This window comes from Melospiza georgiana, chromosome 1 (assembly GCF_028018845.1).
Source record: "Melospiza georgiana isolate bMelGeo1 chromosome 1, bMelGeo1.pri, whole genome shotgun sequence".
Classification (NCBI taxonomy): domain Eukaryota; kingdom Metazoa; phylum Chordata; class Aves; order Passeriformes; family Passerellidae; genus Melospiza; species Melospiza georgiana.
The window spans coordinates 64,184,079-64,209,057 of NC_080430.1; the positions used below are offsets into that span (position 1 = coordinate 64,184,079).

General features: G+C 41.1%; 1 protein-coding gene across 2 annotated transcripts in view; it reads left to right on the forward strand.

Moving 5' to 3' along the window:
• The window catches only part of MBOAT1 (membrane bound O-acyltransferase domain containing 1), a 58,444-nt gene that overhangs the window by 7,814 nt on the left and 25,651 nt on the right, over nucleotides 1–24,979 (forward strand). The window contains exons 2-5 of one of the 2 annotated variants that reach the window (XM_058025079.1): nucleotides 16,022–16,167; nucleotides 16,691–16,768; nucleotides 20,930–21,025; nucleotides 24,198–24,209. In XM_058025079.1, the coding sequence (XP_057881062.1) occupies nucleotides 16,022–16,167; nucleotides 16,691–16,768; nucleotides 20,930–21,025; nucleotides 24,198–24,209 (332 nt within the window). The remainder of the gene's footprint in view (nucleotides 1–16,021; nucleotides 16,168–16,690; nucleotides 16,769–20,929; nucleotides 21,026–24,197; nucleotides 24,210–24,979) is intronic. The other variant, XM_058025086.1, reaches the window with a different exon arrangement.

Consider the following 24,979-nt stretch of genomic DNA (forward strand, 5'->3'; position numbering starts at 1 on the left):
GTGTAGTGGGTGGGAAGCTGTCCCAAAGCATGTGAGCTGCCTGCCTAGAGGACTTCAGCAAAAAGCAAATAGACCTGAGTGTGTCTGGCTGCTAAATCCCAGACAAAGAGCTGGCAACCCGATGGAATAGCAAGTTTTAAATTTTTGATCAGCGAGAGATTATATTCTGTGGTCTTCAAGTTCAGTGAGTGTGTCGGGTTGGGGACATCTGGGATGGAAAAGGGAGGCAAGAAAATTCTGTTTTAAATAATTTATTTGGATTACATGCAGAATAGTAGAAAAACTAAATAACCATTTCAGGCCAAGAAACAGACTTCAAAGGCTGACTGTCATGAACTGGGTGAGTGTTTGCTGCTTCCATAGGCCCTGGTCTTGTGACAAAGCAATTTCTTCATTTGTGGTTTCTTGCTCAAGTGCAATTTGGCCCTGATATGCAGATAGGGCAGGAATGGGGAAGGCAAAATGACAAGGCAAAACCTAAAACAGTTGAGGACCCCCTGCTTTCAGTATTTCTTAAATAACTCCTGTGCTTATTTTCATGCTCATGTATTGGTTTTAAGTAAAACCTCTTATTTTTAAAGGATCGCTGAGTAGAAAAGTTTTAATTTTTAACTCTTACATCTGGCTCAGATGATATTATAAACTGGTGAAAGTAGGTTGGTTTTTTTCCCTTTTACCAGTGTGAGGTAGTGTTAAAGAGAGTACAGCAGTGGCTGTTCATCTTCTGTGCACACACACAGAGGGCAGATTCAAATCCCTGGCTCCTAGGGTTTGCACTAAGTATTTATACCAGCAAATTCCAGCTGATGGATCACTAATTTATCTGTTTTAGAGAGAGTTTTATAATTACTCTGCTCACTCACAAGTGGAGTTTAAGTAGTCTGACATTTACACTTCTCATGTGTCAGGGTTTCTCAGGATATTTTGCCAACTATGCTGTGTTGAAATTGGAAACAAAGTGTAGATAAATGGAGACAGTGACTGAGAAGTTAAAGTTCATTTTTTAAAAATTAAATTCAGTTTTTGATGGCAGCATTAGACATCTACAGTGAGTTGTAGGCACTATTAGGACCCACAGTTGTCTTTGCCTCAGTGTGTATGTTTGTGTTTATGCTAATTCTCTAGAGGCAAAAAATTGTGGTCTGTAGTTGCCACAGCAACAATAACACTGCACTCAGAGTATGGGTGGGTTTCCCCTACTTTGTACAAGAATGCTGAAAGTGTAGGCATATTGCTGTGAGACACTGTGAAACATGATAGACTCTTGAGAGAGAAAACACTTGTTTTTTGTTCAGAGAATATGATTTTAATTTTGTGTTACCTTTATTGCCACTTCTCTGATAGGGTGTTATTTCCCAATTTGCAAACCTAACATTGCAGAGAGAAAAATGGACTCAGCTGTTTGGAAAAAGAAAGTTTCAGAGGTGTTCTGCTGATGCTAATCAGTAAATAAGATGAGGATTAGAACAAAGAATGCTCAGGGCAGAGTGACATAACTATATTTCTGTTCCATTGTGGTCAGTTTTGTCAATGAGAAGATGACTGTAGCTGTTCTTTGCCATGAACCAGGATGAAAACTGGAACTAGATAAAAGAGAAAAAAATACAGGGTAAGCTTATTTTCTTAAACCTGCTAAAGCAAAGTGAAGGGACAGAGAGGTTTGCTTTAGAAATGTGACTTTTAAGAGGGATCATGGTGGAAGTGTTTGTGAGCGGCATGAAAGAAATGGATCTAGGCCTTAGAGTAATAGAATATGTTGAAAGATCATTCAGCTTCAACCCTTATGCCAGGGAACTTCCACTAGGCCATGTTACTCAGAGCCCCAGGTGGCCTTGAACACCTCCAGGGACGGGGAGCTCACAACCTTTCTGGTCAAACAAAGAAAGGACGTACTCCTTTCTGTCTCCCAGTGTTTCTTCATGTTGAGAGAGACATGTGGTAGGCTGCAGATTCAACAGTGATTAAAATTGGGGTGTTTTTCATGTGGTCCAGACCTGGCTGTGAAACCCTTTCAACAGGAGGCTGCAAAGGCCAAGAACTTGGCTAGGGCCAGAGTGGACTTTGATGTTTACATGACTGATATGAATTTGTAGGGTAAGCTTAAAAGAAAAAGCTTTTGGAGGAACCTGTTCTTTTGCTGGCTCCTCTCAGGGCTTGTTCCCCCTCCAGGCACTGGTTTCTGTCAGCCCTGCCTCTGGTGTTGCTGATGCCTTTGGGATCCCAAACCACTGCTGACAGTCCAAACATGGCTACTTCCATTATGGATGGCTGGCTCTGCTAGAGTCATCATCCCCTCCCAGACCTTGACTCATGCTGGATTTATTCCTTGAGTTTCTTCACATGGTGATAATATAGCAGGAAGCAGCAGATCTCTGCAGGGAAGATTAGCCAACACCCAGGAGAGGTCACTTCTCTCACATCCCACTTTCAGGCAGCCCCAGCTGCAGCTGTCCTTCTGTTTATTAGTGTATATAAAAAGTAACTGGCTCCTTATATGTTTTGAAATGTATTCCCCTGTTGGGTTATCCTCTTACTTTTCTGTTCTGATTTTTAACTGCTGGGGGATTTTTGTCCATATGCTGAGCACTTCCCCTCTGTTCAGTTCATGCTGCATATCTTTAATGCTGTATTTGATAGTTTCGTGATCTGCATATATTCTTTGAATAGATTATGCCAGCAGGTGTCTGGTGAAGTCTGCCTTCATCCTTTGATAGGGTTCTGACATCCTGATCTGTAGTCTGTTATCTCTCTGTTTATCAGTCATACATTTTTATGTGCACCATTACCTCAGTCACCCAGGGGCCTCAGTCTTGTTTATTTTTTTGCCTAGATTGAGTTAGTGTTTAAATGATTGTCAGGAGAAAAGAGATTCTGTATCTGCCTTCTCTCTTTCCTTTTCCTTTGGCACTTCAGTGTTTGAGCTTAGTCCCTATTAAAGATGAGATACTTGCCCAGTTTTAGAAGACCCTAAATGGCAAGTGTGCCTGTTTGCTGTGTCTAGGATCGTGTTTTTGCAATGGCTTGGAGAATTTCTGTCTATGAGACGAGGGCCTCATTTATTTGCTGACAGGTGAAACTAGTGGCTTGTGGCCTGGAGAAGCTTCAGGTGGTCTTTGGGGACCCAAAAGGGTCTCTGGTCACCTCCAGCTCCTGGATCTCCTCTCCCTCATCCCATATAAACTCCGTGCTGCTCATTGCTCCTAGCACCAGAGAAACTGAAACCCTCCCCACATCTGAATCTGCACCTTAGTGCTACAGCAGCAGTGGGAAGAACACCATGTGCATTTTGAGATAATGAAGTTTGCTAAAAATCAGACCTGAAATGCTTTCTCAATGTGCCTCTGAGATACCCAGATGTTAGGGGTATAAAACCTTGTGATAGAGAAGTGGAAATACATTTTGTAAGCCAGCTGGGCAGATCGTGCAATGTCCTAGTTCTTTCACAGCATGTTTTTTTAGGCTTTATGTGTAAAGCACTTGCTTGAAAGGGAAATTATAATTGTTTATGCAACTTAAAGGATTGTTGAATTTCTTTTCCCTGGCTATGTTCAAATTCTTATGGTATTTTGAGAAGAGTTCACTTGGAGTTTTTGGAATTTTGTTGTTGTACTTTGTTTCTTGGATAATAAGTTGCCTGTCACTGCACAGTAGCACCATCACTGCAATAATTTTAAAATGGAAGGACATTCTTCTCTTTTTTCCCTAACTCTTGAAGAGGAAAAAGTGAGACTTATTCCTGTTGCCTAAGAAAAGCAAGTTAAGTTTCTGCTATTGCTGACTCATAAGCATGGCAAGAATACAAAAATACCATGGTTAGGTAAAGGTGAGTGAGTTTTTTCCTCCTCATATCGCAGTTATCTTTGGAAAATATCAATGTTATAAACCAAAGCTCTGCTGCACTGCATGCAAATAGAACTACAGAGCTCCAGTGGGGGGATATGTAAAGAAGGCTTTAATGAGGCCAGGAAATTAAATATTTTTTCTCAAATATAATATAATGCAAATAAAATTAATTTATAGCAAAAGCCAAATATATCTTTTTTTGTTTGTTTGTTTGCATTTCTTTATTCACCAACTGATGCTTGATCATGCTGTGTGTTTTCCTGTTAGTTTTTGTTTTGATTTGGTTGCTAAGTTTGAAAACTAGGAAATGTGGGTTTTTTTGGTTATCATTATTTGTTTGTTTCATTTGAGGGGGCAACCCCTCAAATTCCTTCAGAGCATGCCTTTTTTGAAAGGTACTGATGATTTCCAAATATGTTAGTTTAGTGATGGTTGAGATGCTTGACTTGTGCCAAGTCCTGAGCACTTGTCATCTCCAAGTAACTTGTTTTCAGTAGTGTCTGAAGCTGAGTGCCTAAAATTAGACATGCTCCTAAGTTCAGCTTTCAGAGACACTTGCTGTAGATGTAAGGTGCTTGTAACAGGCACAATTAAACAGCTGGGGTTATGTTCTTGTCTTTTTGCATGGTTCACCATCCAAAATAAATGACCATGGAGCAAGAAGCATGCTGCAAATTCTGAGCAGAAATAAGGAAGGAGGAAAAAAGCCACAACAGGATATTGTCACTGTGCACATTTCGTTGGTGTCTTCTTGTCCTGCCATGGTTCTGAAGGGATTAAAAATAAGTCTGCAGCCCACATAAATGAAGGCTAGACAAACACATCATATATTGAAAAAAAGGGCAATAATTTTACTTTTAAACTGTAAAACAATAGGAAGGACCAGTATTTTGTGGTTGTGAAAGTGAATATCTAGAGCTGCCAGTTAACAGAGGCTTGCAGATTCCACATGGTCACTGTAATAGCAAAGGAATTAAATGAAGATAATTGTGTTTGAATTAGTAAAAAAAGAAAAAAAAGCAGCACATACAAAGTTCTTTGGAAATAGGCTAAAAATTAAGAAAATAGCTGTCTAGAAAATCTGCTGGCCAGCAGAATCAAGTGCCTTGGGGGAAATGTGTGACTCGGCAAGCTGCTGGAAAATATAAAGTTTTCATTGTTTTTGGAAGCAAAAAGAGTGAGTTTTACTATCTCTTATGTTTGAAAATATAATTGTCCAAGTATAAACTGAGTTTCCCAATTAAATGTTCTGACTAAGGTTTACTGCCAAAAAATGTGATTGTGCATGTATTTCCTGCCCTTGTGCCATGCTTCTTTTTTACCCCATGTGAAAAACCTCTCTAAAGTGCATCAGGTTGAGGTGACTGAAAATTAATTCTAAAGGAAAAAAAAAATCTCTGCAGATTCACTGCACATTTTCCCTGGCCCTCCCTGCTGGCTTCCCAAAAGTTTTGTGTGTCCTCTTCTGCCCGTGGAAGGTAGCTGGGAATACTTTCTGTACCTCTTCCACCAAATTCTGTTGGCTGCATTGCTGGAGAGGGTATGGTCTCCCTTTATTTTGCTAGGTTGGAGCATAAGACAGCAACATAGATCTTCACCTTTCCGTGTTGATGTACCCCAATATTGTGTTTGTGTGCTTGTCTGAAGCATTTGCTTTGCTCTTCACTCCCTCTGTAAGGGCTGTTCCTGTGCATTTCTGAGACAGAAAACTTCTTAGGCAAGGAAGAGGACATGAAGAAGCGAGGTTGTAGCACCTGCTTGGGGAAGCAGGAAACGGAATGTGTTTGACTACACCCATTGTGTGGGAGCATTGTTACCCCAAAACTCTTCCACACATATCTAGCACTAGATATGCTAGTTTGCTTTTCTCCTGGCTGGCCCATTTTGTAATTTTTGGGTTTTTTTGGCTCATTTGGTTTTAGGTTTGTGTTTTGTTTTGTTTTACCCCAGTTCTGTTTCAGGGACTTGAAATTAGTGTAGAATACCAGCTTCTGGAATACAAAACCTTTTTATGGTGTCCTCAAGTGTTAAACCAAAAATTGAAGCATGAGAAGCTATGGGTCATTTTTGAAAACTTCATTTCTTACAACTAAATGTAGTCCAGTTTCACAGTCCAGGGATTTCTTTTTGCTTCTGGTAAAGTGAGTGTGTGTAGTATAAACACTGTTTATAAATCTGCACTGTACATTTCTGCATCTAAACTTACTAAACTTAAAGTACTTTTACAGTAGAAGTACCTGTTTTAGAGTTATACTTCAGAATTTGATGAATTCCAACCTAGAATTGCCTTTTTTCCTCATTGGAATTAAAAGAAATTTAGATGGACAAGCTCTGCTATCGAGATGAGTGTAAGGACAGATAAAATCTATCCTTTTCTCTAGCAAAGTCCATGCATAAACTTTTTAAGCACATCCTAATAGGCTAATTTTACAGCGCCCTTGTTTTAAGTTCCTATGAACATGACTTGGTATTTAAAGACAGGATGTTCCAGATTTTCTGTGTTTAAGGGCCTAATAAAGGGTTACATAATACCATTGCAATGTCTGAAAAGTTTAGTCTTTGATCAAGCCACTAATTCCAAGGATAATGTGCTTAAATTTAGCACAGTGGTGACAGTTTCTACAGTGGGGAAAAAAACCAACTTTCTTTTGGCATAAAATAACCTGTCAAGTTGGCACTTTTTTCCCCTTACTGATATTTGTTTCTTTCTGTTGTGTGCACTTACTGGGACATCACTGGGCGAATGAGAACAAAACTGCTCTGTTTGTATTGGTTTGTTTTTTTAAAGGCCACTGACATTTTTCTATAGAAAAGGAACTGAAAATAGAATTGCACAGACATTGCAGCAGCAAGAATGGGGCAAGTTATTTTAGATGTGCCAGTTCCAATTCTACTGACGGATTGCACTTTAAGCGTACTGTTTTATTTTTAAATTGATGAATATGTGCAGGCTCAATGCTTTTATCTGGCCTGAAAGTTAAGTGTGTTGCTGAACTGGGACTTTACAAACACTGCTATAAGGATCCTGCCATCTCTGCATTCAGGCAAGCCCCGTTGGTATTTTGGGGAAGATAATTTACATTGAAGTCACAGAAGAGTGGTTGGGTAGACAAACATTTGTCTGTATGCCTTCTTTGTGTTTTGAATAAATCAGCTGTGTCCTTATCAGTTACACAGACAAAATGAAAAGGTGCTTGGCTTACTGTGTTTTGTTCTAAGTTTTTAAAAACTAAACATTTAAATGTCGTGGGAGATAAATCAGGTCTGTGTTGATGCTGTTCTTAGTGCTGCTTCTTTGAAGTTGCCTACTCAAGAATGCACATGTAGAAACTGGGCTGAAATCTCAGGATCAGTGCTTGAGGCTGGTGAGCTGAATCATGTCTAATGAGACCTGTCTTGGTCCTGCTTCCTTTCTGGTGCTGTGGTGTCCATCCCTTGTCTGTGGTGGATGAAGGGACACCGTGTTGTGGATTGGGAGCTCAGCAGTGCTCTTGAGAGGAGGTGTGGAAATACCTGTTTGGGATTTAGGGCATTCATCATTTCTGAAAAGACTAGCTGGGGTCAGTATCTGTTACCCAAGAATTCTTTTGTGAGAAAAAGGTGGGGAAGTGGTGTGTTTAATGATTATGGAAGGATCGAAGCTCCAGATAGGTGCTGAGCCCTGCAGGTGGCTTAGAAAGAGAGGGGGGAAGCAGTGCTGTGGTGCTCTCCCCCAGGAACTTCTTAGAGTTCTAGGGACTTTCAGAGAAGGCTTTGCAGGACTCAGGTGTCTGCTTTTTTGTATCTTAGTCTCCTGTAGGTGTTTTCTATGTTTCTGTTAGTTTTCACTTAAGCATCTCTCTCCTAACTTTACATATGTTTAAGTGGGGCCTTCTGAGCATACCTGACAGAAGAGCTGGAGTGATGGAGTGATATGGTGATAGAGGGCAGATGGTACAAGATGCCATCTTTCCTATCAAAAGTTGTTGATCCAAGGGTCTCTTTTGTGAAGAAGCAAGGCTGGTAGTTCTGGTATTGGGATTTTTTGCTTGCTAATTTTGTTGGGATTTTTTTTTGGTGTGCCAAACTTCTTATTTGGATAACAACACTTCAATCCTCTTTTCCTTTTCTTATTAAATTATTCTCTATATTCTGACCTTCTAGCTGTAGTTCTGCTTTTAGACATGTCTGACACGTAATACTGTGAAATACCCCACCTGCACAGAAGTATGCAAAATTATTCTTTTTAAGTATTTTTGGACTTAAGGTACTGTAATTAGTGTGCTGCCTCTCTGCTGAGCAGTCTGAAGAAGCAAGACAGATCTTCTAATAACCTAGAGGCATTCTGGTTTAAAAGAACCACCAGGATGACTTAAGGCTCCAGATTGTTTGATTTTCCTGCTGTTCCTATTACAGGTAGGAATTAGTGCTGACTATCTTAGATACAAGGGAATTTCATCATTTGGCATCACTTGCTGAGAGAGCAGTAATTAATGAGGTACAGGTAGTGGCAGAACGTTGCTGCACAGAAATGATCATTGCTTAAACATCTGCTCAACATACGGAGCCATTACAGCTCAATGTGAGAGCTGTTGACAATGAGCTGTTTATGGATCAGGTCCACGTATTAAATTTATCAAAGGTAAGAGTATGGGAGTGTGACTTAGCATTATGATGTAGATTTGACTTCTCAAGCTTACTTTTGACTTAAATGTTTTTCCTTTAAAATTTTTGATGACTCAGGGTTTAATCTTAAATTATATTTTGTGTCCTGCTAGTGATTATTCTGCTAGTGGTTTCATAGAGGTAATCCAGAAAGAACATCTGTTTCAAGTTTACAGTCTAAATCATGGAAGGATATTTGACCCTGTAAGTAGGGAAACAGAATTTACCCAGGAAAACAGCACAACAAGCCAAAATACTGTCAGTTTTGTATATTCGACTTCACCAACTCCATTTTCTTCATCCAACTGCACAAAAAATGCCAAGGCTGTGACAACTTAGTGTTGCTTCTGAAGAGGACAATAATCTTTAATTAGTCATGCATACATGCTTTTTTTCTGTCTCTGTCTCTCCCATGACAGAAATTCTGTTTTCAAGCCTTTGCTTCTGCCCCACAAAAATCTTCCATAGGACTCCTACAACACAAAGTCAGAGAAATAAGCTGTTTCTGTATAGTTCTGGAGATGTGACATGTCAGCAGTGGAATCAGTATTTCCCCAATGTAAGTTAATTTTTCTCCCCTCTGATCCATGCTGTTTGCAGTCTGCAGGGCCTGGCTATGAACAGAAGGTACAGCGTCCTGCAAGTGACAGTCAGTTCTGCTTCCTTTACAAATAAAAGCCTCTTTGTGCTGGCTCCCAGTGCACTGAGCTCTGTGCAAAGCAATACCACTGTGGGCAGTAAGGGGAACTGCATGGACTGTGTTACACAAATCCTTTTCCTCCATGGAAGCCTGGGTCAGAACTCTAGCAGTGGGAAACTTGACATGGTCTCTATGGTATTGCCCTCCTTTTTGGAGGTGCTTGTCCCCTCCCTGTGTAGAGCTGAATGATCTCTGCAGAGGATATTTGTCCTTATAGTTCATAAAAATAGTCTGGAAGATCAAAATATTTTGAGAAATTTCAGCAAGTATCAGATATCTTTGAGATCTGATTAAAGACTATTCCATCTCTCATTCTTAACACGCCCCTTCTAAATATCACACTTTTGATGTTATGAAATGCTCTAATAACATCAGGTCTGTTTTTCAACATCAAAGTAGAAATGTCTCCTGCAAAGTGAACTTAAATATGTTGTTTGCCAGGTGTCTTTGGTTATATGTGCAAAATAATCTTTTAAACATGGAAAACAAATTACTGCGTTTCTGTAGCTCTTGCTTTATTCTTTGGAAGAAAGGCATCACCCTGGAAGATGGGCCTGATCTGTGGCAGAGTGGAATGCTTTGTAATGGCATTCCCTTTCCAAAATACTACCCAAGCACTGTTGTACTCCACAGACAGTGGTTTGACTTGAGCTGCTACTGCTGGCAGTAGTTTCTGTTAGCAAGGTTCTTTATGCTTTTCCAAATACTGAAAAGAGATGTCTGGTTGTCTGTGCTAAGTCTGTGAATAGAGGAGAAAGTCTAATTTATGATAAAAACCTTGTAGCAATCTTCTAAAGTAGTGCTTAGAAGCTCATTAGTACATGGCAACAGAGGATCTTCACCATGAGATGTAACTTCATCTTTATACTGAACCACCATGAGAGGCCTCTGCTCTCACACTTCTGTTCAGCAAATGAAATGCAGATTTAAACCTTTATTCTCTCATTTGGCTGGTAAATCCAAGGTCTGGAATAAATTAGAGGCATCTTCTGCCATATCTCTAACCCGACTGCATCATCTGCTACATGTAGAAGTGGACATGGACCTGGATGCTGGCTGGGAATATTCTGACAGTCTAGCTGTGCTCAAACACACTTGTACCTCTCTCTGGGAATGTGTAAATGTGCAACATGCCTATATTTTATCCACAGACTGTGCCCTTGAGGACACATCAGCACCTTGTCATCAACAAGGGGCAAGTTAGCAGTGTGACTGCTTGTAGTGATTGCCAGAGTAACAGCATTAACAGGAGTTTTGCTTACAGAGGATGGTCTGATTTGGGTAATGGACTTAATTGGCATTTGGAGTTTGGAGAGAAATGTGTGGTCAATTTGTTATATCCTCCTAGATTTCTGGAAAGTGAGATCAAATTTTCTGCAAGCCTAAGGGAGGAAAAATGTAATAGAGGGAAAATAAAGTATTTTTGTGGTCATAACTGAATGCAGGATATTTCCTTCTGATACTTAACTGTAAGGAAAAGGTTAAAAGCCCTAAAATAAGAGGCTATGTGTTTGTACTTAACTATCTCTTCCTAGAGTGTGATCTAGTAACTCTCAACTGTGTATTGCCACTTTTTCAAACAGGGAGATTTGCAGATGCAAGGCTTATGGGGTGAGCAGAACTGAAACTTCCTGAAATGGGTTATCAGTAGCCTACCTTCAACTACAAGAAGCAGTGACCAAAACTCTTGGTAATGATTTGGTATAAAGGTGTATAGTCAGATTTTGTCTCCTCTCATATTTTCTGTTTCCTATCTCAAGAATTTCTAGCTAGGAAAGGCACTTTCTCTTTTCTCCTTTTCAGATTTTTGTGGGATTTTTTCTCAGTAATTTTTCAGTGTACTAAGCAACACTTTACCTCTCTCTTTGGAAATCCTCTATGGCTCCATGGCTTTCCTGTTATAGGGATTTGACAAGTTACTACTTTTGTTTGAGGTTTTTTTTTCCTCCTTTCCAGCCTTCACCATGGAGCCAGTTTGCCCCCAACACAAAAAGTGATAATTGCTCCTATTCAGTGTTATCAACATCAGGCTCATGTCCTGCAAAGAGTGAAATTTTTAGATGCACCTATTTAACTCCAGGTATTTGGAACCTTTATTTTGTGATTCGCCAGCTGGCATTTGCCCTTAGAAGTGCCCACTTGCATATGGTTAATTGGATCAAATAAAATACTGAGCAAAAAATTGTATGGATTTCCTCTGGGAGTGGTTAGGAAGTTGAGGAGATGACTTGCTATGTGAAAGGCCCTGCCTGTTGATGGAGATGACTGAAAAGGTGGCTCCAAATCCCTAGGAGTTAGTGCTTCCCCTTCACACAGCACCAGTCCAGTGTTTGCCAGGTTTCATCCTATTAAAAATGGGAGAAGATACAAAGGCTCAGGACAGATGGGACTGACCTTTTATGTGCTTTGAGGGATTGGATTACAGCACAGTCCAATAGGGGGATCTTGAAACCACTGTGTTTGGCTATTCTTGCATCAACATCATGGGTGCTTGGTGGGTTGGTTTGACCTGATTGCTAACTTTGTGTAAAACTCAGATTTGCTATCTAAACATCACTGCTGAGTTATTGCTACTACAGAATTTGAAAGAATATGAGGAGGAACTACAGTTTATTTTTTTCCTTTGTTGTTCATACCTGCTCTGGATCCATCAAGCCTTTTAAAGTTGAGACTAATAAAGAATTAAAGGATTAATTAAGCAGACAACAATAACGATCGACTCGGTTGCGCTGGAGCTGTTCCAGATTTTCTCTCTCTCCAGAAGTGCGGATATCTTGTTTCTGTATTGCAAGGCTGTCTCCAGCTGGCTGTGACTCAGACACAAGTCTTCCAGATGTCATTGCAGAATACTGTGATGAGACTGCCTTTCTGTCTTCCAGTGTTTAATCATGGAAAATGAAAGGAAGATACTGTCTTCTTTTGGCACCATATCATGTGCTCTGATTCCTAATTTTATTACTTCTTATTCTCTAGAGCATGGAAGAAAGTGACTGTAAAAAGCAAAGGTGTTTCCTTTCTGCTAGCAATCTTGAAAGCAGATGTGCAAAATTTTGGTGGCAACCCAAAGAGATGTGGCTAGCTAAAAACATGTGTCAAATGACTTGCAATGCTGTAAAAGGTTAATTGGCATATAATTTTTATTTCCATGTTGTTTTTGCCTGGACACCATTCATCAGTGTTCAGAAGCCCTGAATTTTCTGTTTATAAAGTGTTTTTAGCAACAGTGGAAATAACCAAAAGGGAATAGTATGAATCCTTTTCTCTTTGGAAAGGGAAAGGAAGGAAAGTGTGACAGTTCACTTGTGATGCAGCACAACATTTGTTAAATTCTTAGGGATCTGTTTACTTGGATGCCTTAAGTATGTAGAATGAAGGATAAAACTAATGTCAAATGGAATGCAGTAAAGTCACTGTCAGATGAACTGTCAGCCTTTGTGTGCATGCATGTGAACACTGCATGTGTTTAAAATGGTACCTAGAAATAACTAAGTAGAGGAGGTTATATGAAAAGCTGTTGCATCCCTCTATTCCCTTGTGTAGTACTGGTGAACTATGAATAGCACACTCTGAAGGTACACGTCTATAAGTAACCTGAACAGAAAGAGAGATAATAATTGTTTTCATTCTTCCTCTGTAAGTTTCCCAGGCCTGAAGCTGGGGAGAATTCTCTTCAACTGAACTGAGAATCTCCACAGTGTAGAACAGAGCAAGTCTGGTCCATTGCCAGATTATTGCTTGCTGAGTGCATTGGGCCTGTGATGTTTGGCTGCTGTGCAGGAACAACCCTTAGAAACCAAAAACTGATTGAAACATGAGGGTGATGTTTTGGCCTGGTACAAGGCTTTGCACTGACCCTTGCAGAAAGAGCACAGAGTCTTGGTTAATTGTCTTGGTTCATTTGCACAACAAAATGCAGGTGTGACAGTGGCATGGTTGGTAGCGAAGGTAACACATACTCAAAGGCCAAGGCAAGCAGGAGCACGTGTATGTGAGGCTGCTGAGCTGCTTGTGATTAAGTCTCTGCCACATTATCTGCTGCTGCTGCCACTGGCATTCCCTGCCTTAGCTGTTTAAATAATGCTACAAGTGTGTCTGCTCTGGGTTCTTGCACTTTCCTTATGCTGTGTGTGTGAGCCTCTGAGATCCCAGCATCCTTAACATCTCAAACTGGGCTTACAAGGGCTGAGTGAAAGTAAAAAGAAAATGCCTGCTTATCGTGATGGCTTTTCCTGGTGTAAAGTTTCTGTGAGTGGTGCTGCACAGAGGGGGTATTGTCTTTCAAACAACCAACCACATCAGTTTCTGTGAGTCTTTGCACTTTCCTTCTTTACTCCAGATCAGAGAAGCTCTGCATGCCACAGAGTTGCGCTGCACTGGATGTGCCAGTGTGACCCCAAGCTGGAGCAGGATGGGGGGATTAAGGTTCACTGAATTGTCACTGATGAGTTGGCACCCATCAGTCTTCTCCCTCTGAGGGAGAATCATGACACTTTCTACCCTCTTTGGAATATACTTTGCTGTCATCTGCTTTGGGTGGTGAGTATTTAGTCACCATTTAGACAAGACTTGGGTAAAAATAATTTTAAACTTCACATCAGCTCTTTTGGATTACATCTTTTTAATCTGAAGGCTCTTCCACTTGCTTGGAAAGGATGCAATCAGAGCAGCCCTGTAGGGGCTTCAGCATTTTCTGCTGCACCCCTGTCTGTGGAAGGGTGGGAGCAAGGTTAGCATTTTGAATGTAACTCTATGGCAACAGACAAGTTCAGGATTTCTACTACAGCATCTGGATTTTGTGAGACCTGTGCAATTTGTTCTTTTGTTCTTTTTGTTCTCCAGACCTTGCACTAAAAATGAAAAGTACTTGATTTGGTTATAATTCTGTGATACTGTTTATTATAAATGCTGCTTGCTTGCATGAGCAAGAAATAAATTGATATTGTCTCTGCTCCAAACAACTAGAATTCAACATACCTAAATATTTAAATTATTGCATTATTCTATTGCATGCCTGCCTGCATCACTGAAATAGAGCAACTGCACCAATGGAGCCAACAAACCTTTAATGGAAGCATTTTCATGAACAGCCAACACCACATTGGACGTGGTCCACCAGAATAAAAGCACTTTGGGGCTATAGTATCTTGTTAAACACATTGTAAATGTTTTTGACAAGAAGCCTGGCAGAATCCAACCAGCCCTGGACAGCCAGCATGTCAGAGCATTTCCGAGTGAGATGTATTATCCTGTCCTGGACTGATAGCTTCAGATAATCCTCTAATCCAAGTGATTGCTTAAATGTTGCAGCCTGCTTAGTTTTGCTTGGTCTGGGATGACTTGCTGCTGAAGAGCTCAGGGTGAATTAAAAAAAAACCCAAAAGATTAAAAAGAAGAAGAAAAAAAAAGAACTGTGACACTGTGACTGAATAAATGAATTTACCTCCAGCCGTCCAGGGTCCAGGCTGGACTTAAGGATGTTGTATCCCAGTGGTGTATTTGCTCTGTTAGAGACAGCTCCTGGCTCTGTTTTGACTGTGACTTTGATCTGTTTTTCCTCTGACTTCTGGGATTTTTGCTGAGGGCATCAAAGAGAAGGTGACTTGAAGAAGGCAGCGTGATGTCAGTTTTGCTCGGGAGGACACTGAGGCTTTTGCTTGTCCTTGTGTCTGACAAGAGCAGCCTCTACTCCTGTCCTGTTTGCCCTCTGCATGTCTTGTGCTCCCGCTGCCATCCATACCTCCTTGCAGCGAGGCCAGACTGATTTTCACATGCAGTAATCAAAGAACATTTGAGAAGCATATTCCTTTAGGTATTTGCTGGATGGCAGAGCAAAGTTGTTTGCACTCAAACCACAAAAAAACGGGGAATTGGAAGGCCTGTGTGGAAGATGCTGTGGAATGGAGGAATTCAGCTAGGGTGGCTGCCCTGTTCTCACTGCTGATGAGCAGTGTCACATCAGCATTGTTGATTTTGCCCTTGTGTTGGGGTGGGGGACAGTCAGGTGCTGGGGTAATATTTCAGTCCCAGACTGCTTCCTGGCCCTTGCCCCTTGCCAAGAGGATTGAGAAAGGGAGTGATGTGCCCTGCTCCTGGGCCAGGCTGGCAGCAGAGCGGAGCCTTGCTCCGAGGAGAGCGAGAACCACCAGAGCCCAGCTGTACCCTGGGGCAGCCGGAGCCTGACCTTCCTCATCTGTTTCAGGCTGTGTGCCTGTTGTATTCATATTGTTGTTATCATATTTCTAGAGTCCCATACCTTCTGGGTGGTTTTCTCACAGCAGTGCTGTTCCTGCTTCTTCACCAGGGCTCCTCCAAGGCTCTCCCTGACCCACCAGCCCACCCCCTTTTATCCCAGTTATCTTCATTAGCCACAGCTGCCACCCAATGAAGGACATCACAGCTGCAGCCCATTTAGAACAACTAGGATCGGGGCAAGGCCACTTATACAATACAGATATTTTACTAGGACTCCTACTATATTTCCCCATTTTCCTTTTTCTTACAGATATTCAAGTACTATACAGATATTCAAGTACAATACATACATTTCCCCATGACTCAAAGGCCATGTACAACACCCACAGCTCCTTGCTCAAAGGCCATGTTTCTCACAGCTCTTGGCTGTCACATGTGCCTGTTTAATCCCTTCTGTCACTGGCCGAGGAAAGTTACCACATGAGTTCACAAGTGAGAATGCTGAGAAGGGAAAGATTCCTAGCTCTGATGATGTCCCCCCCTTTTCTTACCTCTGCTCTTAATTGTTCTGAGAACAGAGAGAATCCTCCCTCTCCTCCTCCAAGAATCAAAACAGTTTTTTGTTTTGCTTGTCTTTTACAGATCAATTTTGTGGCCTGTCAACTGTTTGCACTTTTGGCTGCGTTTTGGTTTCGTATTTACTTGAGTCCCAGTCATGCCAGCTCTGCTGTTCGACACGCATTTGCCACCCTCTTTGGAATATACTTTGCTGTCTTCTGCTTTGGATGGTGAGTATTCAGTCACCATTTAGACAAGACTTGGGTAAAAATAATTTTAAACTTCACATCAGCTTTTTTGGATTACATCTTTTTAATCTGAAGGCTCTTAATGCTACCTTAAAAAAATATCCTAACCAACATAACCATTCCAAACCCTCAAAGTAAAGTGACTCATAAAAGTATTTTTAAGTGAAGTATTTCATTTAATTTGTGATGTTTGTTCTGGAAGTTAAGGCCACACCAGCCTGCTGTGAAGATACCTCTTCTGGAAAAGATGTATCCAACTTGAATGTGCACTTTGAGCCAGGCTACTCTTTCAGTTAAACATAAGGATAATATCTTTTTAATAAGTATCAGTCCGTGTTGGATAGTCAGGCTATAAAGATGCCCTGTGGTAATCCAGGTTCACTGGTAGCCTGATATGACATCACATCGATGTCATTTGCATGGAAAAAATATTCTCTTGCTCTGAACTGCCAGCACTTCCAGGTAAAATAGAAATTATCTAAATACTCATTTTGTTGTCTTCAAGGTATTCCATTCATCTTTTTGTCCTGGTGATGATGAACTATGGCATTATGAACATGGCGAGTATTCCCAACATCCACAGGTGAGCTGATGTGGCTGCAAGTCTACAGCTGCCCCTCTGATAACTTCTCTGCTTTCAGGGAGAATCATGAGGAGTTTTTAGAACCACCTTTTCTTCTTTCCTTCCCTTCTTGTCTTTCCCAGTTACTTGCAGAAGCTTTGTTCATGGAGTTACAGAAGCAGCTGTAATCTCAATTTGTGGGTTTTTGGGTTGATGTATTGCATTTTCCTATGAAATTGCTGGCCTCAAAATTTGACTTTTGCAAGCATAATAATTTATGGACAAACCTTTGATTTTTTTAAACATAATGAAGTCATGTTCTCCTTGGTCTTGTATTCTTCCAGATTGCAATTTATAATCCTTTTTAATGTGTTTTCCCCATTGCTGTTTGGCCTTTAGTATTTTCCACTTATTCTTGAGTTAGGTTGTTCAAGTAAGGTCACTGAGGCAGCTTAGCTTAGTGATCTGCAAAATGAGGTCTTGCTTTTGGTACTGGGCTTTGTGAAAAAGTAGAAAATACCAGAACTGTTATTGCTTAAAGCAGAAGCTTATGGTTTGGGTGTGTGACAGGTGTTTTCTGTCTCTGCAGCTGCTCCTGAATGCTCAGAATCCACATAAATCTGGGCTGGGGAATGGAAACCCTTTCTACACTTGCCTTCAAGGCCAGGGCTGTCTGAGAATCTGATGGTCTGATAATCCTCTCATCCTCCTTTTTTTCCTGAAGAGACCCCTCTCTAATATCTAAATGGGAACCCTACTTATGATTTTTCTAATATTATTCAGAAATGTGAACTATAAAAAGCAATTCTGTCTACAGCAGTTACTTGCATTTTACACCAGCAAGATAGGGCATTAATGAGGTATTTTTTTCTACCCTCTCACACAGTGTAAAGCCCAGAAGTCTAGAGATTATTAATAATGTCATAAAAAAGAAAGGCAATTGGACAATGTTTGTTAAAGAAATGCCATCCAGAGACCAAAATAAAAAGGTGTTACAAACTTGTATTATGGTTTCGTGGTCATTGTCCCTGCCTGTCACTGGGGGAAATGCAGGAGTTAGTGGCTGTAGATCAGAAGAACCAAGTGTACAAAGGAATCATCCACTAGTTATTTACATCTTCCCAGACAAGGTGGAGTGGTGATAAGGAAAAGGACACAGCTTCCATGGGAAACCCCTTGGAAACAAAACAGCTTTATACTGAAACACAGATCAAGCCAGTTCATGTAATGTCACTCGCTGCTGCAAGACAGTCAAGTGTTGATTTGAGTCAATGTGAAATGTCCATCCAACATGCTGAAAAACCTCAGGAGTTCTGAGGGAGGACTGGGTTAGGACTTTTCTGTTGTGGTCTACTAGCCATAGCAGTGTAATTCAAAGTGCACCCACATTGTTAATTTTGGCAAAGTAACAACATATTCAAACCAGCTGAGAGTAAGCTTGAACAAGGGCACTTGAAGGTCTGGACCTGTTCATAAGTGGAAGAGAACAAATTAAATCAACTGCATAATTTAACTTTCATTCTCTTTTCCATGGTTATTTTTTGCTAGTTTGCTCTCTGGTGAAGCTGCTAGCCTTCAAGGCCTATAAATGGATGAATTAATCCAGCATCTGAAATGCTCCCAGCTGCAGCAGCAGCTCAGTGCATCTCTCCCTGCTTGCCCCCTGTTTCAGTCTAAGTGCTTTGCACCTCAGCATGGGGGCTTATTTTAGATCCTTCATCTTGTCTCTCGCTGTTACATGTCTGACTTGCCTTTGGATGGATGCTTGCCATTCTCCCTTGATGAGAGGGGAACCCAAGGACCTTGCTGAGGCAGGACTGGATGCCTGACCCAGATAAAATACCATAAATTCTACTCTGAATCTCCTAAAGAATCTGTCATATCCCTTCAGTCTGCCTTTCATCCAGCTGTTTGCTGTGGGCCACATGACCTGCAGGTTGCCTTGTGATCCATCACTGTCACTCACGCTGCAGCTTATTAGCCCCCAGGGAGGAAAAGCTCATTTCTTTTAAAACCAGCCATAATTTGACAAAGGCCTGGCTCTTTTTCAGTTGTCTGCTGTCTCCTCTTGTCTGATTTCACCTTTAGTTCTCCCCTGTGGTGGGTGCCATGAGTCTGTGGAGTATACTTCTTGGCAATGTGTGCTGACCAGCCCCCGAGGCTCAGCCCTACCAGGCACGCAGGACATGCCATCTCCTACTGCAGTCTGTTGGTCTTTGCCTCTTCTGCCCTGCATGGATACCACAGAACAATAACCTCAGCTATGGAGGACACCAGCAGACCTGGTCCTGGCCTGTCCCTGTGGTGCCAGCCTTTCATTCTGGTGTCCCATCTCTCTATTGCATGGTGTAATTTGCTTCATGTGTCAGTCTGTCTCCAAGCATCCATCCAGTTCCTTCCTCCCCAGAATCCTCTTCCTGGCTCATGTAAATACAGGCAGCAGTTACTTGTATGAAAGGCTGCATCTGCCCATGCAGACACTGCAATATTTTCAGTCTTCGGACTGTTCAGCTATTAAGGTAGAACCATGCTACTGCCCTGTCCAACAGAAGTGTGCTACCATCTTGAAACACAGAATGAATTTATCACATCCTACCTAAGGAATGCTTCTGAAGTGATCATCTGCTGTTATCATATTGTTGTTATATTTCTAGAGTCCCATACCTCCTGGGTGGTTTTCTCACAATCAGCTCTTCACAGCAGTGTTGTTCCTGCTTCTTCATCAGGGCTCCTCCAAGGCTCTCCCTGACTGGCCAACTCACTCCCTTTTATCCCAGTTATCTTCATCAGCCACAGCTGCCACCCAATTAAGGACATCACAGCTGCAGCCCATTTAGAACAACCGGGACCTACCAGGGCAAGGCCTATATACAGATATTCAAGTACTATATTTCCCCTTTTCCTTTTACTTACAGATATTCAAGTACAATACAGATACTTTACTAGGACTCAAAGGCCACCTCTACTACATTTCCCTCTATTCATTTACTTACAGGAACAGATTTTACATATCCTACAATACATATCTTTCACTGTGACTCAAAGGCCACTTATATTTCCCCAACTCAATATATATACTTTACTTATGATTCAAGGGACACATTACTATACATGCATTTCCCCATGACTCAAAGGCCACATACCACACACACAGCTCCTTGCTCAAAGGCCATATTCTCACAGCTCTTGGCTATCACAGCTCCTCAAGTCAAAGGCTATGCTCTCCTACAGCTCTTGGCTGTCTTATCCACAGCTCCTGACTCAAAGACCATACTTCTTCATAGCTCTTGGCTGTCCTATCTTCCACAGCTCTCAGCTGCATGTCTCTATCACGTTGGGGTCACCACTTGTTGTTATCATGTGGCTGCTATCATATTTCTAGAGTCCCATACCTTCTGGGTGGTTTTCTCACAAGCAGCTCTTCACAGCAGTGTTATTCTTGCTTCTACATCAGGGCTCCTCCAAGACTCTCCCTGACCAGCCAGCCCACCCCCTTTTATCCCAGTTATCTTCATTAGCCACAGCGGCTGCCCAATGAAGGACATCACAGCTGCAGCCCATTTAGAACAACCGGGACCTACCGGGGCAAGGCCTATATACAGATATTCAAGTGCTATAATCTTCTAGGACCTTTCCAGACTATCTGATTCTATGTTTTTTCTGGAAGATGGTGTGCTTCAGTATGGAGAGCTGAAAAGATTGAGCTATGTGCCATCATCTGCCTTTATATGAAATTATGAGAGAGAGAATGCCTTAAGCTTGAAATATTTCAGTCTTTGCTAGGTCTGAGGAAGAGTTGTAAATAAAGAACGTTTACAGACCAAAATGCAGTGGATAACTTCAGTGAATGACATACAGTATCATCTGGTTTCAAATACTTAAGTTGGACCAGAAATTTCAAAATAATATGTGAAGATGGGAACTTTGAAAATTCAATTTTGCAACTTGAATTGATCCTATTTCTTCTTCCATTTTTTTCTCTACGCCCTGAATGAGGAGATACCTCTGTAAGGTTTCAGCTGGGTACACAAAACCATCAGCCCCCAGGTCTTGTAGCATAGCTTCAGACTTTTTAACAATCTGATTTGAAAAAATCGAAACAAGCCCAACCCAATTTGAGTGATTCTAGTTCTTGTTGGTACCTGTGTTGGTAACTGTGTGTTCTGTGTGTTCTGTTTTTAGGTACTCCTTTGTCGTAGCCATGGGATATCTCACACTGTGCCACATAAGCCGAATATACATTTTTCATTATGGCATTCTCACTACAGACTTTTCCGGGTGAGTGACTCTACAAACTGGTTCCCTTGTCAATCAGTATTAGTTGATTTCAATAATTGTAAGAATAATTTTTATCTTATCTGTGGAGCACCTGCAATTTTGTTTCCCTTAAGCTTTTTCTGAGGCTTTTGTTGTGTTCTTTGGGGTTTTGCTGGGGTTTGTTTTGTTTTGGGTTGGGTTTTTTGTTTGTTGCTTTGAGTTTTGGTTTTGTTTTTTAAAAAAGGAATAAGCACTGTATGATTTTTGCACTGATTCATTGTTTCTGCTGTTCTCTTGCTGGAAGGTGTACAGCTGGGAAGGTAGAGCTTAGTTAGCTAGCTAGGTTTCCCTGCAGAGCATCCTGGGAGGGCAGGTTGGGCAGTCTCTCCCTGGAGCTGTAGGAGTGACTTGTGTGGATGATGGTGGTCTGCCCTGAGGGGGCGGGTGGGCTGCTCTCCTTCCAGCTTCCTAGGCACAGCTGTCAGCTCTGTGTCTCCTCTCCCCCATTCTGATTTACCTTGAAGCCCCAGCTGGGGAGGTGTTTCCCAGCACAGGCTCTCCAGGGTGTGAGGGCAGGATTTGGGCAGGGGTGAGATGCTGGAGGAGCTGGGGAGTAACCCAGGCACAGAGACAAGAGATCAGCTCAGGTTGTCTGCACTGGTTCTCTCATGGAGCCAGCTTGTGGCTGCTGCTTAAACAGCACAACTTTTTGCATGCTGTGATATGTGTGAAACGGTTTTCATACACACTGTGGTCTCTGATTTCACTCAGAGAAGCAGTGGAGGATGCTTTGCAAAGATAAAGACAGCTAACCAACCCTGTGTGCTTTGTTTGTGGGAGGAAGGTGTGCTTTTGTGTGATTTGAAACCAGCGTGCTAATCTGTATTCCACTTGTTTAATTGAATGTCTGAAGGCACAGTAATTAGTAACATACCAGGAAAAATTTCTGTAAACTTGCACAGAAACTTTTACATGACTCTTCCAAGTCTCTTTCATCTTGCAGGCACAGAGTAGGAGAATGAAGGTTTTTGCTGTCCTTGTGCATGTGTCTCTCTCTTTGAGGTGATGGGTTTCAGCATTTAATTAAACTTCAGGTGGCAGAGGGGAAGTTTCTCTCAAACTCCTGAGGTTTTTTTACTAAGGAGACTTCAGTAATGGGAACTTATATGTTTAAAGAAATTTAGTTCTGTAATTTTTTCTGCAGTTCTTTAAATACACAAAAGCATATCCTCAAAGAGCATGACACACCAAGAAGGCTATAAATGGCATTGGAATGCTATAGTTCAGTGTGTGCAAGAGACAGAGAGATAAATGTGAGAGATCATGCTTTTCTGAATGCTGTGCTCAGAAATGCACTGTCAGGTATATTAGCTCTCTCTCTCTGAATACATTTAATAAAGAGCCAGCTGAGACTGGGGGTGAAAGAAGAGGAATGGTAGTTGTTTGTTATGGATTAGGTAGTGTTCTCTGCTCCCTTAATAGAAAAGTAACTACTCTTATTTAACGATGAGCTTGGGGATAATAATGGTACTGGAAAAATAATGCTTGAACTTCCTCTGTTATTTGATTTTAACTTGGTGTTCAAGATACACACCAATTCCTAAACTTCAGTCAGAAGTAAAACCTACCAAGTAGTAAACAAGTGGAAAATGTACTATGGATATGAATTGCACCTTCATGGTATATTTTAAAAGCTAAGAATAAATAAAAATACTGTAGTGGTATCAATAAAAACTTGCAATCCAAAGTGTTGAAACCCAGATCACCCTCATAAATCTATCTTAAAACCTGTCTTCTTCAGCTGTCAATATGTGCCCATTGAAGTTTTTGCACATACCTGAAGAGATGTGATGATCCAGAGAGGCAAAATATACTCCCTGGACACAGTTTTACCATGTATGAGCAGCAACTGAGCCTCTTCTTGCTCGTTCTCCCATATTTGATGGTTCCTCATCTGTTGCATGTGGCAATAGGGAATCATTAGGACAGGGTGTGGATGGGAGGATGGCACTGAAGTTCTCCCTCAGCATTTCAGAAATCAGTGAGACAGAGCCATGGAGCTGTGCCCATCTCCCTCTGGCCTCCCACAGTTTTGGGTGAGTGTGGTTGGGGATATATATTGAGAAGGCAAGACACTGGACTTGGGGGAATCTTTAAGGTGCAACAAAAGCCCATCAGCTGCTGGCTTGCATTTTGAGGTTTCAGTACCCCATGAGTCTGGTGATATCTGGTTGCAAGGAGGAAGTTTTAATCCACATCAAATAGGCACATAACCAGTTCTATTGCCATCAGCAATAGAAGTGTCCCTGAAGTGACAAGCCAGATGGTCATGGAGTGTTTCCCAGTGGCAGTGCTGAAAGCCAGCATTCCTCATTTGCTCCCTTGGCCTGCCTTGTGCACTTAATAACTTGCATGCATAACCCTTTTGAAGTGTGCTTGCAAATACATTTTTGGGGTGTTTTTACTATTGCTTGTGCTATTTGTTTGGAGCCCTTCAATTCTGAGAACAGAGCTTATAAAATGCAGGTAGAGATGGAGAGAACAAAGTAACTTCTGAGTCATATCTTAAGCAAACTGGAAAATGAAAGATCAAGCTATGGCATATCACTTCCAGGTTACAGAATAAGAAATAAGGGACTTCTTACCTGCTGGTGACTAGTGAATTCTTAACTCCTGCAAAGGGAAGGTCACTGAGTCCCACTGTCAAAACTGTATTCAAGCTGCTTGCAGCTATTTATTGATTTAGGAGTTTTTCATGCATTGCATAGTACTTAAGGAAAAACTCTTTTTTTTTAAGAGTTTACTTAAGGAAAAACTGTTTGTTTTTTTTTAAACTACTGCCAGGTTTTAAGGAAAACAATTTCCAGCTTGCTGCACTTCCATTTTAATTACTTTTAAAAATATGTATATATGTTATCAAATTTCTTTCAGTTATATTATTTCTCAAATAAGTGATGATGTAATTTAGGAATTTTCTCTTTAGCACTTCCTCAAAAATCCTATTTGTTTTGAATGCTAATTATACAATAACTGAATCCTGCGCTTCCTCCTTAATTCAAATCAATCTTTGAGAGAAACATGCGTGTTTTATTTTACTTTATTTTACTTGGTTTGCCATGACATTTGTACATTGTACCTGGAAAAACTAAATCCTAACTCTTTCTCTCTCTTATTTCTTCTTCTTTATGCTAAGAGGATTATGCTGGTAAGTTGCCTGCCTATATAACTTTATAAAAACCATAATAATATCATACAGTTTGTGTTTTTGCCCTTTGTATCACAGGCTCAGCTTGAGTATAACAATATGATAGCTTTAAGGAAAACTAATTTAAAATAATGAATCTTGATTCTGATTTTTTGAAAGTAGTAATAGAGTTTCAGTGTAGCAACCTTCATGACCAAATACCATATGCACACGATCATCCAGATAAAATTCAGAAGGTATGGAACTTGTGTCTGTTTCAATCCTTTGCTTGATTAGGGTCATAGAGCTTTTTAGTTTCCTCTTTGAATTCTTCAAGTGTCTGAGCAAAATTCCCTAATATTGCAGGTTATTCAGTGAAATGTCAGAGAATGATTGTGCATATGGGAGTTTCTTTCACATATGAGTAGTGGCTGAGAGATCTGGGGTTGTTTAGACTGGAGAACAGGAGGGGCCTTATCAGTCTTTACAACTGCTTGAAAGGAGGTTGTAGCACGGCAAGGGTAAGTTGCTTCTTCCATATAACAAGAGACAGGACAAGAGGAGATGGCCTCAGGTTATGCCAGGAGAGGTTTGGACTGGATTTTAGGAAGAGTTTCTTCATGGAAAGCGTTTCCAAGCATTGGAACAAGCTGCTCAGGGAAGTGGTGGAGTCATCATCCCTGAAGTGTTCAAAAAAGATGCAGTTATGGCACCTGGGGACATAGTTTAGTGGTGAAGATGGCAGTGCTGGGTTAACAGTTGGACTCAATGATCCTAGAGGTCTTTTCTAG